The sequence below is a fragment of the Polyodon spathula genome, chromosome 2 (genome assembly GCF_017654505.1).
Source record: "Polyodon spathula isolate WHYD16114869_AA chromosome 2, ASM1765450v1, whole genome shotgun sequence".
Taxonomy (NCBI): domain Eukaryota; kingdom Metazoa; phylum Chordata; class Actinopteri; order Acipenseriformes; family Polyodontidae; genus Polyodon; species Polyodon spathula.
In genome coordinates this window covers 8,252,651-8,268,970 of record NC_054535.1, presented here as the reverse complement: position 1 = coordinate 8,268,970, position 16,320 = coordinate 8,252,651, and the positions used below count along the sequence as shown (strand labels likewise).

At 39.0% G+C, this 16,320-nt stretch overlaps 1 protein-coding gene across 4 annotated transcripts in view; it reads right to left on the bottom strand.

Annotated features, from left to right (window-relative positions):
* LOC121329761 (peroxisome proliferator-activated receptor gamma coactivator 1-alpha-like) overlaps positions 1 to 16,094 on the bottom strand; it is a 31,104-nt gene extending 15,010 nt beyond the window's left edge. The window contains exons 1-5 of one of the 4 annotated variants that reach the window (XR_005951810.1): positions 15,946 to 16,090; positions 11,661 to 11,840; positions 2,861 to 3,055; positions 1,867 to 1,989; positions 1,061 to 1,331 (exon numbers count right to left, since the gene is read on the bottom strand). Coding sequence is in view for 3 of the 4 variants with exons in the window: in XM_041275535.1 (XP_041131469.1) it covers positions 1,061 to 1,331; positions 1,867 to 1,989; positions 2,861 to 3,055; positions 11,661 to 11,840; positions 15,946 to 15,993 (817 nt within the window). In the remaining variant the exon portion in view is untranslated. The other 3 variants (XM_041275535.1, XM_041275544.1, XM_041275552.1) reach the window with 3 other exon arrangements.
* Positions 16,095 to 16,320: the final 226 nt, after the last annotated feature.

Genomic DNA, 16,320 nt, shown 5'->3' with positions numbered 1-16,320 from the left:
AGTGGTTAAAGCAAGAGTAAGAAAAAGAAAAAAAGAGAGGCGAAGGATGCAGCCAAGGCGATTACTGTACCTAACTGTGTGGTGACCTGGTCATCTTGGTACTGCCTGAATAGGTGGGGCTCCTGTGTGACGGCGGTTGTGAGGTCTTCTAGTGAAATAATATGGTCTGGGAGGAGGGGGCTTGGGGGGGGCACTGAGAACTGCTGAGGTTGCATGGGGCTGCTCATGACATCACCATCATCATAACCACCGCAGCAGGCCTGCTGAAAATAGCCCTGGGATTGCAGCGCCCAAGGAGGTTCCAGGTTGCCTGACCCTGTCTCACTGCCCCACCACGTTACCCCTAACTCTTCCCAAAGCAAATCTAAAACAGGTTCTATAATTTTTGGTTCAACTTGCCCGGTATCAGTGCTGCCCTGCGGCCTCTCTATTATGTCACTACTCTTGGTATGGTGTTTATCGTCTACCTGAAAACTACCTTTGGCAAGGATGTTGTAAAAGCTCACCTGGGAAGAGATGCTGTCTTCTTCCCGTTCTGCCTTGATAAACGAGGCACTATGAATCTCATTATGGCTGCTGACATTGGTTTCTCGCTTGGACTTCAACAGCTCCCTAAGTAACGAATGCTCAGATTCCTTTCTTTTCTTTATGGTCACCCTAACGTGGCTGTGAACCTGATTGAGCTCAGCTTTAACCTCTTCCCTGTTTACATGCTTGCTAACTGAAGTGCGGCCCTTCTCATAACAATTCTCATGCCTGGTTGATGGATGTGTCTCTCTAGGAGGTCGAGAATAAGAATGCATGTACCTAATAAACCTAGCGGCTGCCAGGACCCCAGCGTCCTGGACAGGCTGCTGCCCTGGGGGCCATCCATCTTCACCAGATAGCCTGCGCTCCCTTTGGATGCGGGACGTGCCATGGCCATTCCTATGGGCATGGGTGACGTGAGCAGGGGCTTTGGGTTCAGATTGCGCCTCAGAGCCAGCCCCCCGAATGCAACACCTCCACTTCCCAGCACCCACACCGGCAACATTATAATCACCACCAGCCTCGTTCTCACCTTGCTGGTGATGCGACTGCTGCTGAGACTGCAGCTGCGGCTTCTTTTTGGAGGAGGAGGAGGAGGAGGAGGAGGAAGAGGAGGAGGAGAAGGAGGGAGCACTGCTTTTGTCCCTACTGTTGATGCTTTTCTGTTCACTGGGTTTGGTGTGTACAGACTCGTCACTGGCAGTCAGGTACTTGAGTAGCTCTGAGCACGGGCGCCTCACCGGCCTTTCCTGCTGCTGCTGCTGGCAGCCTGCCCTTGTCTTGCTGTTCCAAAAGTTTTCTGTCTGAACCACAAAAATAAAGAAAGAAATCCCATGAGTGGACCAAAGCTTATCTTAAAGGGGTTATTGTTTTTTACATTCTGTTTAAGAAGCCTTGATAGGCTCCACAATAGCTAATAGAAGCACACAAGGGTACCATGTTATAGGAAAGGCACTTCTGATAACAGTCCCCTAGTGGTTGGTACATAGAACCTGTACAGGTAATGGGCAGGTGGAGTTTGAAATGTGACCTTAAAGCACGTAAGAACAGGGATTCAATTCTGAAAGATCAATGCACACAATACGAAGCAGTGTTTGGCAAGAGCTTTGGATAAAATAAACGAACGTAACTGACGGCCCCCATTAATTAGAGAATAACCCAGATATTCCCCTTGGAAACATTACATAAGCGCTTGTTTTTTTAATCACAATTGAATTGTTCCAGAGAGGCCGCTATCTGCAGGTTTCTTATCGTCACAGTTTGACGCTAAACAAAGGATGAAAAGAAAGACATTGGGTTTCTCAGAAGTAGTCTTGAATGCAAAGATTAGGTGGCTACCTTGACAACAGCAGGGGTTGGTCTGATCCTATGATTATTAGGTGCATGATGTTGTACATTGCCACCTGTGTACTGATTATAACTGAGCTGGGAGCTAGCTGGAGCAAGCAAAAGCTTCTTCAACTGCAGAAAAGACAAAGAAAGAAAACAATCAATGCATGGAGATCTTAACATCTGAACATTTTAAAATGTAAGCCTCCATCTAAGAATAAAAGAAAAACATGTTTATAAATTATTGCTATTTCACTCAAACAGTGCATGCCAATTCAACCCACATAGGCCTACACAGTGCCTGGGTCAGTAATCCATTCTTCTTACTGGCTGTCAGACAGTCATGTCTAATTGGTAACAATAAAAGGTATAACAGCAGGGATTGGTTGATATACTTTAAGTTTCACCAACAAAGGTTTTACTAACAACACATTGTTGTTATTACTATGTAATATTCAAAGGAAAAAAAATGGAACATGTCATTGTTAAATCTCTTTAAATATAAACACAGGTCTGTGGTAACCTTAATACAGAGACATGTATACTGGGAAGGCAATTTGATTTATTTTGATAGACTGCTGTTGCCAAATGTTAAATGTAGAGATTTTGATCCCCCCCCCCCCCTCAAAATTAAACACCATCAATTTCAGGGAAGACTGTTGTGTTGCAGAATATATTACCTTGCGCAATTAGCAGCCATTAAAGTAGGCATACAGTTTTAAATAACCTGTAGTGTTCGATTAAATTATTAAGAACCTTCATTGAACAAAGTCCTAGACTGGAAGAATCACATACCAACCATTGCAAGCAATGTCTTTATTTCAAAGAACTTTTATGTAGTAAAAAACCTACAAGACAAACTAAACAAAAACTATCTGCTGAGTTTCAGAACTGCCTCTTGATTCTTATCAAAACCCAACCCTTATTTTGACTACATCATACCCATGCAGCGGGTAGCCAGTTGATCATCCCATTCTTGTTACACAGTACGAAGGGTTCTTACTAGAGACTGCTCCTCTGCCTCTGGGGTTGGAGGGGTGCCATCTGGTGTCAATGGGCGGCTGGGATTGCTGGCATTGGTCACGTCCCCATCTGCCAGCGTTTCGAATGAAGGCAATCCGTCCTCATCCACTGGGATACTGTCCAGGGTTTCAGTAAGAACTGCCAGCAAGCTGGCCTCATTTTCCTCATCTATTTTCTGGGGAACAGGGGGTGGCAGGTCAAAATAAAAATAGAACATCAGTTACACATGCAGCTAACACTGTAATCATTGCTTATGTCCATAATCATCTCTATGTTTTTTTTTTTTTTTTTTTTTTTTTTCATTTTATGCTCTGTATGAATTAGATCTGTCAATCATAGATTTAAGCATGGAGCTTACCAAACTAAAATAATATCACCCCCAGGAAATCCATTACAAAGGCTAATGCACAGTGAATATCTATAACAGCTGCATAATATATAAGTTTATATACTCAGTCTATATTATTAAAGTTTCCCTATTGGACACACTTGTCAAGATTAATCACCCAATGTACAGGGCCGGTCCTATGTTGGAAGCAGCACTGTAACAGATTGATGCAGAATCCAATATACCATGAGTACTACTTAAATAATGCATTTTAATATGTTATCATATTTTTTCATGCTAGGAACATGCATCTTCATAGTAAGTTCACAGTAAGCCATCTCTTAGTTTCCATATTCCCACTGCCAGTGTTTGTGTATATTCTTTCTTTCACATTATTGTTACAGCAAACCTAAATACATTGTAAGGATGACTCATGTGCTAATGATCGAGAACCATAAGACCCTGCTTTCAAAACACAGCTCGGCCATGACTTAAAAAGATAACTACACAAGCCTGAATTAAAGTAAGACAGGCCCTAAGGAAGCACAATAGCAACAGAAAACAAGTGACATGGATTTTAATAAAACCTATATTCAAAGAATTTAAGCGTACAACTGCAGCCAAGGATGTGTTAGTCCCTGCTGAACAGAAGAAAACAACAGGGGACAGTATTTCCTTTTCAGTGCAATTTCCACTGTTAAACTTCAATGTGTCAAAACCACTACATAAACAATAAGGGCACTTTTGGGGTTAAATTAACTTTCCGGGTTGTGTCAGGAAGAAAGTAAGTCTATAAAACCAAAGAATCACCAGGAAATGATAAGGGGCTTGTTATAAATACAGTGACAGGGACTCTGCATTAACTGTATTCGTAAAGAAGATCATTAACCACTTCTGTAAAATTTGTTGTAATTTATCATCAAAATATGCTTGTAAGGTATGTACCCACAGGGGAGATTTTGATAGAGATGTGCACTTTATCGATTGAAAACACTTCTACAGCCTCATTCCGCACATTGATGCTCTCCCCACAACTGGCTACCAGTTAATGGAGCTGACAAAATTAAAGAGATCTTAACCTTCGAGGGCTAATTGTGAGATCACATTATATTAACCTAATTCAATTCCAACAGGTTACTGTTCATGGCATTTTACTTAAAATATTTCAATTAGCCATAAAGTATCCTGGCGACAGAGGGATCCTAATGCAGCCCCACTTTCACTCTCCCTTTCCATCAGTAAAATGCACACACTAATCAGTCATTAGCAAGCGCACTCTATTGTTATTGTTATCTTGGAAGTTTGTCCTTGCCTGTTTAACTCTTTATGGAGTTCTATAGCTCCATTGTGCACCAGAGATATTATTCATTCAGTTGATAAGTAGACTGTTTTTTAACTCTCTTCTCTATCTGAACTAGAAGGCATATTTGAATTTTAACCCAGGCGTTTGTTTTCAAGGATATTCAAACAACTTGATGTTTGTACTTTGGACAACTATAGCTTTTATTGAATGGTGAAGGTAGCTGCAGCGTCAAAAATGGGTTTCTAAGGCAACCCTGGGACAGCAGTCTATCACAGATACCGTTACATCTCCTCTCTGAAACAATAATAAAACAAAAATAAATGAAAAATTGGCCGATTCAAAACTGGAACAGGTCAGATAAACCAATCCTGACTGAGTATTGGGCTAAACCCCTGCCTCCCTTAGGTGAGGTTAACTGAGTGGGCAAAGTTCCTATTCACACAGCCATCCGAATTAGGTTTGCGTGTGTTCCAACATCTGAACTCTATAGAGAAAACACATTAGATTTGATAAACAAATACTGTCATTTTTATTATTACCACAGCCCCAGGTTTCAGAGGAAATAAATCAAAGTCACTCTTAACAAAGCGTGTTAGTCTTACTGACACTTTGCCTGGTCACACAGGTGCAACATATGGCAGCAAGAGCTGCTGAATAAACATCAAAGACAATTCATGCCTCTACAGAATGCCCGGTCATTTAGCTCAGGGAGTATAAAGCATTTAATTGTCACATTTAGAAACAAACTCAAAACAGCAATTCATATTTGTGGGAGGCACAGAGCCTTGAGTGCACAAAGTACAGATAGTTATGTAAAAACACAAGCTAATCCACTGTGACTTAACTTGGCTAAATCACTGACGTAGTCAGTGTGCCTCATGAAGTGGAGAAGCAGACAGCTGGAAGTTTCTTTCCAGGCACATCTCTTAAAAGGGACTTTTCTTTAACTTACTCAACAATAACATCCAAATACATGCAGCGACTAAACAGATAGACTAGGTGCAGGCAATTCACTAATTGCATTGGTCTATTAATTACTATTTTTACATTTTTAGATCTTATGAAACCAGTCTTAACAATTCTTTAGTTGTGTATTGTTGAACGATGCATGGGATGCGCTTGCCCTACTCTTCAATAAAGATCTAACAGGGTGAAAAAAAGTGCAGTGGCAGTGTGCATTCTTTTAGCCTGGCTAGGTGCAGATAAAGACAGATATAAGAAGCCCTCTCCACCAAGAGTAATGACGATGACTTTGGTGATTTGAGATGCTGATTTCAGCCAATTTCACCCCACCTGAGCAAAGAGTCTTTCAAGTAGAAATAAAAGGGACGCTTTTGAAAATCACCAGGTTTGAGCCAGTGATGTAATAAACGCTGAAAAACCTGCACAAGAGAGGGGACTGACCTCAAATAATTACCTTCATACAACAAATGTTTTTTGTTGTTGTTGTTGTTGTTTTTTTTTAATCTCGTGAGCTATAAACCTCTAAGTCGCAGTTTCTTAATAGGACTGCACTTGAAGTACTGTATGCTCTTGCTTTTGTTTATCTATCTCTATCCCCTTTTTTAATTGATATTGGTTAGTTGTATGACACTTTACATTACACAGTACAGTGGAAGTATATCAAGCAGACATATGTTATATTGTAATCTGCTAAGTAGTCTGCCTTTAATGGCCTTAGTATTAAACTGTAGGTTCAGAACAAAAAAAAACAAGATATCATTCTTCTAACTATGTTAACAGGACAAAGTGAAAAGATATTGTTATGCAGAAACCGGTGTGCAGGTTATGGACCCAATATAAAAAATGATGGTAATTGAAACCACAGATTCTTTGGAAATGCAGTCCATTTGATTCAGTATCAAAAGGTCACTCTATTCAATTTCCACTCGATGCTGAGCACAATTTGGAGAAAACACCTGAAAGCAAATGATCTTATCAACGCTCAGAGCTCAGCACTTACCGACTCCATAAAAGCTATTTGCTGATTACTAAATAAACGCATTACCTCTTACCGTGACGATTGGTTCTGAATCAGGACGCTGTTAAAAGTTGGACTTGTCAGAGCCTTGACATTGTAAAAGGATTAGCCCATATTTTTCATATACCTTATAATTGCATTTTTCAAACTACCACATCCCCCTATTATATACAAAATATAGCCTATGTTATGCTCTAACTCTACTTTGTGTGTGTGTGTGTGTCAGCACTTGTGTGTGCATCACGACATACAGTATATTAAAGGGGACATGGTTCTTCAATAAAATAAAAACAGAAATGGATCACTAAGATATCAGATAGCTGTATCATTTCCTGAGAAAACTATTTATTACTGTCTAGTATTTCTATCTTTTTTGTGTGTGATACAGCTGTTTCACATTTGTAATCAATTGAAACTCATGTGATTAATCAATTAACTTTTTAATACACAGTATTATATATGTATATACACACATAAATAATGATTGATAGTTAGTGTAGGTTCTGGCATACATATAAATATGGTGTATGTGTTGATAGAAATCTAGATAGACACAAATGAATAGATACATAGATAGATAGGCAGAGAGACAGGTGTGGGATTTAGTATGACAAGAACTCCAGATGATTAATGTGGCTGCATCTATCCTTGTGGAAATATAAAACACTGGTGCTCCCATCTGAGTGTTCAATAAAGGTCAACAGTGCTGCAGGGAGGAGAATGCATTCCCTGTTTGCCAGGTCCTGGAGGAGCAGCAACAGTGCAAGAGTTATCCTTCAAGGTCCCACCATGCAAACTCAGCCATAATCGCTCTTTATACTGCACTACACGCTCTGCTGCTGTGCGAGTCTGGAGTGCTTCCCTTGCCCTGCAATCACTGCCCTGTCAGCCTCTTCACAAGCAGCCATTGGAGTTACCATCGTTGACAATGGGTCTATGATCTGCACTGCAGCTGAGCTAGGACTTACAGGAGTAGCAGGAGACAGTAGAGGAGTTTTCTAGCAATTTAGATATTAAAAGAAACGTCTCAACGACCCTTTATCGACGTCTAACATTATTACTCCATACACCAACATTTAGTGTTATACTGTATAGGGGTGGATGCAATTCAGAGATTCGTGACCCTTTTTTTTTCCGCCTGTGGTTGTTCACGTAGATGGTGATATCTCAAACTGTGGTAGATTAAGGCTCTCCAGTTAGTAAGTGGATTATTGAAGGTAAAACACAAACAAGTCATTATTTCATGACTGAAAACAATGCAAACTTTGTTAGAAGATGGATAAACTAGTAAGAGGAATAGAATACAATAAATGTTGATGACACAACAAATCAATTAAAACAAAAAGAATGAACTGTTTTTTTTTTTTTTGTTTCTCCTGTTACTTATAGTTTTAAGAGAAGACTTAAACATTAATATTATTTCTGGACTGTTTACACCTGTCAACCCAAATCAACATAAAAATTGATTAGACTCGCTTTAAAGAAAGTCAGCAATGCATTAAATGTGCAAAAAACCCCAAACAAATACAGAAATATTTGACATTTTTGGTCTGTCATAGGAAGGAAATGATCAGACAGTTTACTGGCTTAGCTTTGCAGGCCAGGTTAAAAGAATATGGCCTTGAAAAGCTCTTAGATCAGATTACCCCTGGGCTAAAAATACCTGGCACAAACGAATTATCAAAAACCACTGCCAAACTCCAGCCACTACACATAACACATTATGATATTTGGCACCAACTGTAGCTCTGAAATAATTCAGTGCTGCACAAGTTTAAAAATTATAATCACAGTATCCGAGGTCAACACAAAGCACACCCTTGCTGGACTTCCTGCCTGAAATACTTTGTATTCTTTAGACAGCATGTAAACCTATGAAATCGTGAGATGATCTTTAACTCCTCATACACGCAATACTAGTCCCGTCTCTAAATCATGTGCTCTATTAAATTAGGAGCAAGGCGTGACTGCTGCTGTGACTGAAACGGATTTACTATGGCTAAGAGACGGGGGGGCAGTAGCATGTGGAAACACTTACTAACACAACCTGTTATGTGTGGCCTCAAAGAGCGCAGCACTTCAGCTGGCTACAGCTCGTATTTAAATCTGCCCGCCAGAGTACAGTGTGTCCTCTGTGACAGAACTGAAGGCCTTTTATAATTAGCTGGAACATGTGTTACGTAGTATTAGAACGGAGGACAGCCCCTCAGTCTCTCTGGCTGAATGTTAAAAAATGTCCCACTTTAGTAGATAAGAAGTGCCTCTAAGAAGAGAAGGATTATGCAGCTCCTGTCTCAGATAATCTGGGCATGATTATAAAGTAGTAAACGCTGGCACATTCAGAAGCAAGATAGTATTGCACACCTCATGCAGCATTAAAAGAATGCTACAGGATCTGTAACATGTACCAATTGCACTTTCTGAATCATGTGACTATCTGTTTATAGTGAAAACAATTGCTTATGCCCCTGGGTTACTGTATACCTAAAGGACTGTTTAAACATGACAGGTTTGGGTCTTAGTAAAAAGCAAATTTCCCTGGAGGATCTAAGTTTCACCATAGACCATTTTATTTTTTAAGTAACTCTCTCTCTCTCTCTCTCTCTCTCTCTCTCTCTCTCTCTCTCTCTCTCTCTCCCTCTCTCTCTCTCTCTCTCTCTCTCTCTCTCTATATATATATATATATATATATATATATATATATATATATATATATATATATATATATATGAGAACTCTTATAACATTATTTATTGTGATTATCTTCATTTTTTTTTAAATAATCTTAATAGTTCTGTATTTATTTGAACTCCAACTTAAAGCCATTGTAAGATTTATACATATGATTTCCATGACTGTAAAAATGACTGCACTACAGCAGGGGCAGCATATAAATGACAGATACCACCTACATTTAAAATAATATATTTAAAATGTCTCACATTCAGATAAGAAACTTTGCAATGTTTATGTCGCTATCAATACACAACTGAAATATTTACAATCATCTTTTTTCATAATCATGTACTGTACTATGACAAATACCAATCAATCATTATGAATGTTGTGCTACAGGCAGCATCCATTTAACTGAAGTCTAAATATTCTGGATGCACAGCAATGAGTAATGGCTCTGTAGATCCCTCATATCGTGCTCAACGTGAGTAAGAATGTGCTCTAAAATAGCAACAGCCACCCTGAGATGCTGCTAAAAATAATGCAATGATGTGTCCTCCAAAAAAACACAGCAATCCTTAAAATGTTTCTGTTGCCTTAAACACTAGTCTGTCAAAAGAAATAGTGCCAAGCTACCCAACACGAAAAACTGTTTCATAAACATTAATTGTTCAGTTAGCACTGACAGCCTGCAAACAGCTTTGAGGCGTTCTTTCACAGCCTCAGACTCCTATGTGTGCATACAATGTACCGTACGCTGCCTCATCCAACCACCTCTAGACTCCATTTTAGTAAATAGATAGGGCTGATAAATCATGTTGAATTGGCACTTAAGGGCATCAGCCATTAAGTCACTGAATCCTGTGCCTCTTTGCTTTCCCTGATCATATCTCTGTCTGAACTGCCTGCCAAGGGCTACACTTTTTAGAGTGAAATAAAGGCTAGTGGCAGAGGGCAGTCCAGAAAGCACAACAACGGCTTCCTGCAAACCCATTAACCCAGTCACAAGACAGGCTAAGAAAACATTGCTGGCTGTTTAAAACGTCAAGCTAAGTTATTTTACGCAACATCTGGTAATTAATTAATCTACCCGACTGCACTTTGAATGAATAACCTGCAGTCATTTTAAGAACCAGTCATTACCTTACCCGCTTATCAGAAAATGGCCATCAATAGTTTATGGTTGATTATTAAAAGGGACAAGGTTCTACAAAGACTTTTTTTTTTATGATTGCCAGTACAGTTTGTTACTTTCCATTGATAAAAAACAAATAACATTTTCACATACTGTACAAAAAAATCATCATTGTGATTACAAAAAACTAAAAATGAAATATTGTCCAACGCAGTGAGACCTGATTAATCCGAGACGTGCCAGAGCAAGACACCAGCACAAGTTGGGTAGTGCAGAAGTATGAATTTATGAAGCAGGTTTAAAGGAGTAGTAAGCTACAGCAATTTAATTATTAGAGTAAATCCAATAACAATTTGGAAACCGGAGTCCAGATCACAGAGTAGAAGCACAGAACGAAAAAAAACAACATTTGGATGCAAATACATATGGTTAAATCAGACAATGATTAGGTCTCAGTGTCATACTTGCCATAACACAGGTACACTACAAGCAGTAACAGTGCAAGCTTTACCAAAAAGGCCCATAAATGTCCCTCTACCCCTGGAGAGAACACTCTCAAAGGGCCAAATGTTTCTCATTGTGGCCCTTCTAAGTAACTACAGGTCCAACATAAGTAATTATACCAATTCTGAAAATGACTTCAGGATGTAGAAGAGTGCAAACTGGGTTACACTACCAGAACTAATTTCACATAAATCTGAAAACAGGAAACCACTTTCACCAAACAGAGCTGAATTTAAATTGGAAACCCAGATTAGAGAAAGGGAAAAAATCCCATAGCACTAATTCATATCCTTATCTGCTGATCCATATTAACACAGTTATATTTCAACATGTTTAGACATAAATTGGAATCCACCCTTTTTCATTTTGCTGTAAAAATCAAGTTTGCCTCATGTGAAGGAACATGCGACTTTACGATATTTCAAAATGACATTACAAAACCACATAAAATCGGGCCAAAGATAGAGGACAGCCTTGCTTAATGTTTCCACACAGTGACAAAAAAAGGAACATAGCTTTAAAGTTTTACTTGAAAGCTTTGAAGATACTTCACAACATGACCCATCATCAAAGATATGTTTACTTAATAATCCGCAGTTCAAAGTTCTGACAACCTTGCTTTTTACAAACAATTAGTTTTAATATGATAAACTACAGAGAGAGACAGTGCCCTATTACACTGCAGGTTAAAGACCATAATCTTATCACCACAATATATAACACAGATAGCTACACTCTATCCCGGCAGTTAAAAGACATACATACTCCAGCCAATAATTCAACAAATAATTAAGCTTATTGGTGTTTTGCTGTCGTGTATCTTTCTCCTTTTTTTAATGGATGATGCTCTTACCTCAAACAAGTTAGAAGATTCATTGCCGTACTGATTGGAAATGATTTCTGATTGGTCACTGTACCACTTTAGTCCACCCAGAAAGCTATCTGCATCCAGGTCACTGACATCTAGTTCAGAAAGGTCAAGGTCTGGGAGGTCTGAGCAGAGAGGCTGGTCTTCACCAACCAGAGCGGCACACTGCGGGGACAAATCCAGATAAAACATGTTTAATTAAATACCAGAGGTGCTTGAGAAATGAAAAGCACCATGGGCGAGGAACAAAGTACTTTAAATTAATGTTTCACCTATGGAAAAGTTTACTATAGGCTTAAGGGTTTTTTGTTTTTGTTGTTTTTTTCTTTGTTCTAACCCAACAGCGCAAAAAAGTGGCAATGGAATTTTAGCAAAACCGTAGAGTTTTTCTTTTTTAATTTAGCTGTTGAACGCTTAGCCCAAGTCTTTCAGTATAGCAAAATGAATCCCCAGATTTTTACCAATCACATTTGAACAGTATACAGTAGTGGCATAATCTGCATTCCTTTAGAGACGCCACTAATCCTAAATTTAGACTATCAATTTTACGCTTTTAGCTAAATATACTACTTCCCTTGACTCAAACATATTAAAGACAAATCATATTCAAAGTAGCACTTGACTGTTAACTTTGTTTACATCACCCTGTTGTAGGTAGTGACACAAGCTTCTTCCTTCCTTGTCATGATGTTAGTTAGCCAATAGACATGCTCTTGCTACTACTTGCAGTAATAATTTACATCTTTAAGTTAGGATATAAAACTTCAAGCAACAATCTTTTAAATAAGTGGAAACTGCTCTGAACCATATGGGACCCCACACTACAAAATAATAATTGGATGTTGTATTTTGCGGCCGTGTGCTCCTAAATATGTGGTTTGTGCCAGCATGAGCTCTTTGGTATTTTATTTCTGAAAATTTGGATAATGTCAAATTTAACTTTGTTAAACACTGTCTTCTGACATTTCAGTATTCATCACTTGCATCCATGTATGTCTGTCTGACAGCTTCTCCACTGCACTTAGATCCAAATCTTCAGCTTCATCGTACTGCAATACTGCAATCCACACATTTGAAATCTGTCAGCCTGACTGTGTAAAGTTTATGGTACGTGGCACTGTCTTTAGACACAACGTAAACATGGTCCTGGACGTCTTCTTTAATCCGCAAGCTATTTTACACACAACTATAAATAGGCTCCTAATCTAAATTGTGATTACAAGGTACAGTTCCCTATTTGCGTAGTTTTGGGGTTTGTAACCATTTTGCAACTCCAGCTTAGCCTGAAACATTGTATCTCTGACATGGTGGGTCTGTGATTTTGGTAAGTTTCTATACAGCACCACTGAATAAGCCTCTTGACTGAGTCCCATTGTTGCCATTAGTGGGCTGTGCATTTGACAGTTTGGTAGAACCTATGTTCAGTTTGGTCACAGTTCAAGTAGAAAACTGTTTAGGTAAGTGTCTTCATCAATGCATGGCTCTGAAATCAGTCCTGTTTGTTTCCATCAGCAGTAGTCTGAATAGGGACTTCATCAAACCTGATTAGGATATCGGGCTGGCAGATATCAGTCTCTCCAACTCACAAGAGGAAGTTATCTAATCAGCGTCCAATGCAAATGCTGCTTTTTAAATTAGGTTGGCAGATTTGAAGGGCTGTCAAGAAATGTTACTATCAAGTCAAAAACATGATAAGTACTGAGGATCTTTATCCTTTACACAGTGCAGATGGAAGCAGCTAGAATGTGCTGAATGGATGAGTTTTACAAAAATGTGGCAGAAATTCTTCCAATAGATGGTGTTGAAAGATGACATGAGATCTTTCCATGGTCAAGGAGGGAAGTGTAGTGAGTCGATCGTTGACACTACTATTCTGCTTAGGAATTTGTAGTGGTAGTAGACAGGTCTTACAGCTTTACTGTGGCAGAGCAAGGGTCCAGACGTCCCTCATGGATTGGATATCAAGTGAGGTAATCAGTCAGCCCAAGAGAAGTTAGTGTTTCACCTAGTGCAAGGGAGTCCCCACGCATTTTTGTGGCTTTCATGCTCTGCAAGGGGTCAAATTTACAGTGCCCGTGCATGAGTAATTTCTACTGGCTACACCTTCATATTGATGTCCAACTGAAGAACACAAGATAGGAAAAACCACAGCAGGTATGGAGAAAGTACTTAAGTTCAGCTCTGGACACCTTTGTGGAAATAAGACATCACATGTGTCCTGCTTGGGTTATACTGCTGTTACTATGTCACAAGATCCACACAAAACATTCCGTTCCCCCAGTGCCAGCAATAAAACGAACACCTACCCCTCCCCCTCCCCACCTAAAGTGCTAAAGGCTGGTAGAGGTTCAGAGGATATGGTACAATTATTAAGGCAGCTGACATTTTCAAGCAACATGTCATTTACTGTCAAAGGATTACTACATTCATTTCCAAATTCTAATACTGTATTTTCTTCAAATCTCATATCTCAATAACCTTCTTGCTGCTAAACAAATAATGCATGATGCAAAAATAAATTAGACTGCAGCAGCTGAGAACCAGGCTGACATAAAATCCACCAACCCATGGGATGCTTCAGTACAGGGAGGTGATTATAACTTTGCAACTGGGAAGCAATCTACTGATAGCCCTGACTCCTATTAATTGGACTTCATGAATTATGAACTGACTATGGCACTTAAATAACCAATAAACATTAAACCTGATACCTACAAGGCTATTAACAGCTATTATTAGAATGTGGATCTATGACCAAAGGTGTTTATAAGGTGTGCTGCAAGTCAATGTTTTGTTTTGGTTTTTTTTTAACAGCAGACAATATATTACTCTACTGTATTTTTTTTTTTTTATGTCACCACTTTGTTGATTTATAAGAATAAAAAACATCACAACATAGAAGAATTAAAAAAAAAAAAAAAATAATAAGATTTTTTTTTTTTTTTTTTTTTTTAAAGGTCTTAACTGTTGAATAAAACAGTTAAAACGTGTTTTCCGCGTAAAGCGTCTGCATAACCCCAAACAAACAAAGTGTACCTGCAGGTCGACAAACCGCAACATTTGAAGCAGGTCAACTTTTCTTGTACAAAAATTCCTCCACCTAGTCATTAAAATAAAACTCGCATGAGTTTTATACAGCGTTGCGAGTCACGAAACAGTTATTTTAGTAAATAAATCCAGCACAACAAAACAGTTAGCTGTCCTAAAACGTGCGCTAGATAGAATATTGCAATCATCAGGCAGCTACATCATGCTTGTTCTGTGTGATGTCCCTGGGAGCAGCTGTGGAAACGATGTATTGCAATCTATTTTTAAACTACCAGCAGCTTGCACACTTCTGCATTACGCACCGTAACTGATGACTTTGTTTTTCCTTATTATTATTTGTCAATGCATGCAAACACATTTGATTTAACACGAGAGCAACCATGCACCGTTTTTGGATTAAAAGCTAGGCAGCCAGTCAACCCTTACATAACTAATAAAACGGCAAATGTGATGTACCGAGGCTGCATACAGAAACGCCGCTTACAAAATATGGAAATGTATGGTGTACGGCAGATTAAAAAAAAAAAAAAAAAAAAAAAAAACCTGATATTGCTTGATATTTTATATTAACATTCTCATTTTAAAAAGTATACAGAAATCACTCCAGGCGCCAGAGTACCGTTATGTGCTACAGCAGCATTAGCTTAGTATGTTGTATCTTCCTATATTCCTCTCTGCTTCATATAATACTCTCTTGTTTTATGTAGCCCAAATACATTTGATACAAAACTGTTAAATACTACAGGAACACATCTCTAGTTAAGACTAAAGTTACACTATACTGTTACGCGATTTTTAAATAAATCGGACATTTTTGCCGAACAGCGTTACTGGAAAGTCTTCATACTCGGATACATATCACACAAATAAAACACTGCACATGGCTGGAAAGATTATCAAATGCATGTATAGTTTTCAATATTGTAAGACACCATGGAGACACTCGGCAGCAAAAGCGTACTTTACCGGCGACACCGTTATTAAGCATGCTAGCATACGAATACTTTTTCTATACCCTATATATAAGTAATAACTAATGAACACAATACTTTGTTTCCTTTTTCAATTCTTGCACACACCGACATATGAAACAAGCGCACAGTTAATACATAAATTGTAAAAACTGTATGCTAACCCAATCAGTATCTCCATAGTCCATCTTCCCAAAATCTTCCGACCCTCCAACACCACTTCCAAGAATGTTTTGATTTTTGCAGCTCACCTCTATTTCACTCCACGCAGAGTCCTGGTTACACCTGTTCCACGCCATCCAGCCAGTGAATGACGGCACACACACACACGCACACACACACACACACAAAATCAAGCAAATGATATCCACACACACACTCTGTTTGCTTTCTCACTCAGGGAACTGCCCCTTATGCTGAGAATGAACCGATGCACCTGTCTTACAACTGCTTACCATCACATGACAAAGCTATAAAATTAAGCAGGGAAGTCACTCCCTCCCTCCGCATCTCCCCTCAACACACTAGTAAAGCCAATGACGTACTGTCAGGAGGCGGAGTTTGGCACACGTACAGTTGTCTTTTGAACTACTGTACTAAACCTTTGAATCCACTGAAGCCCCGTC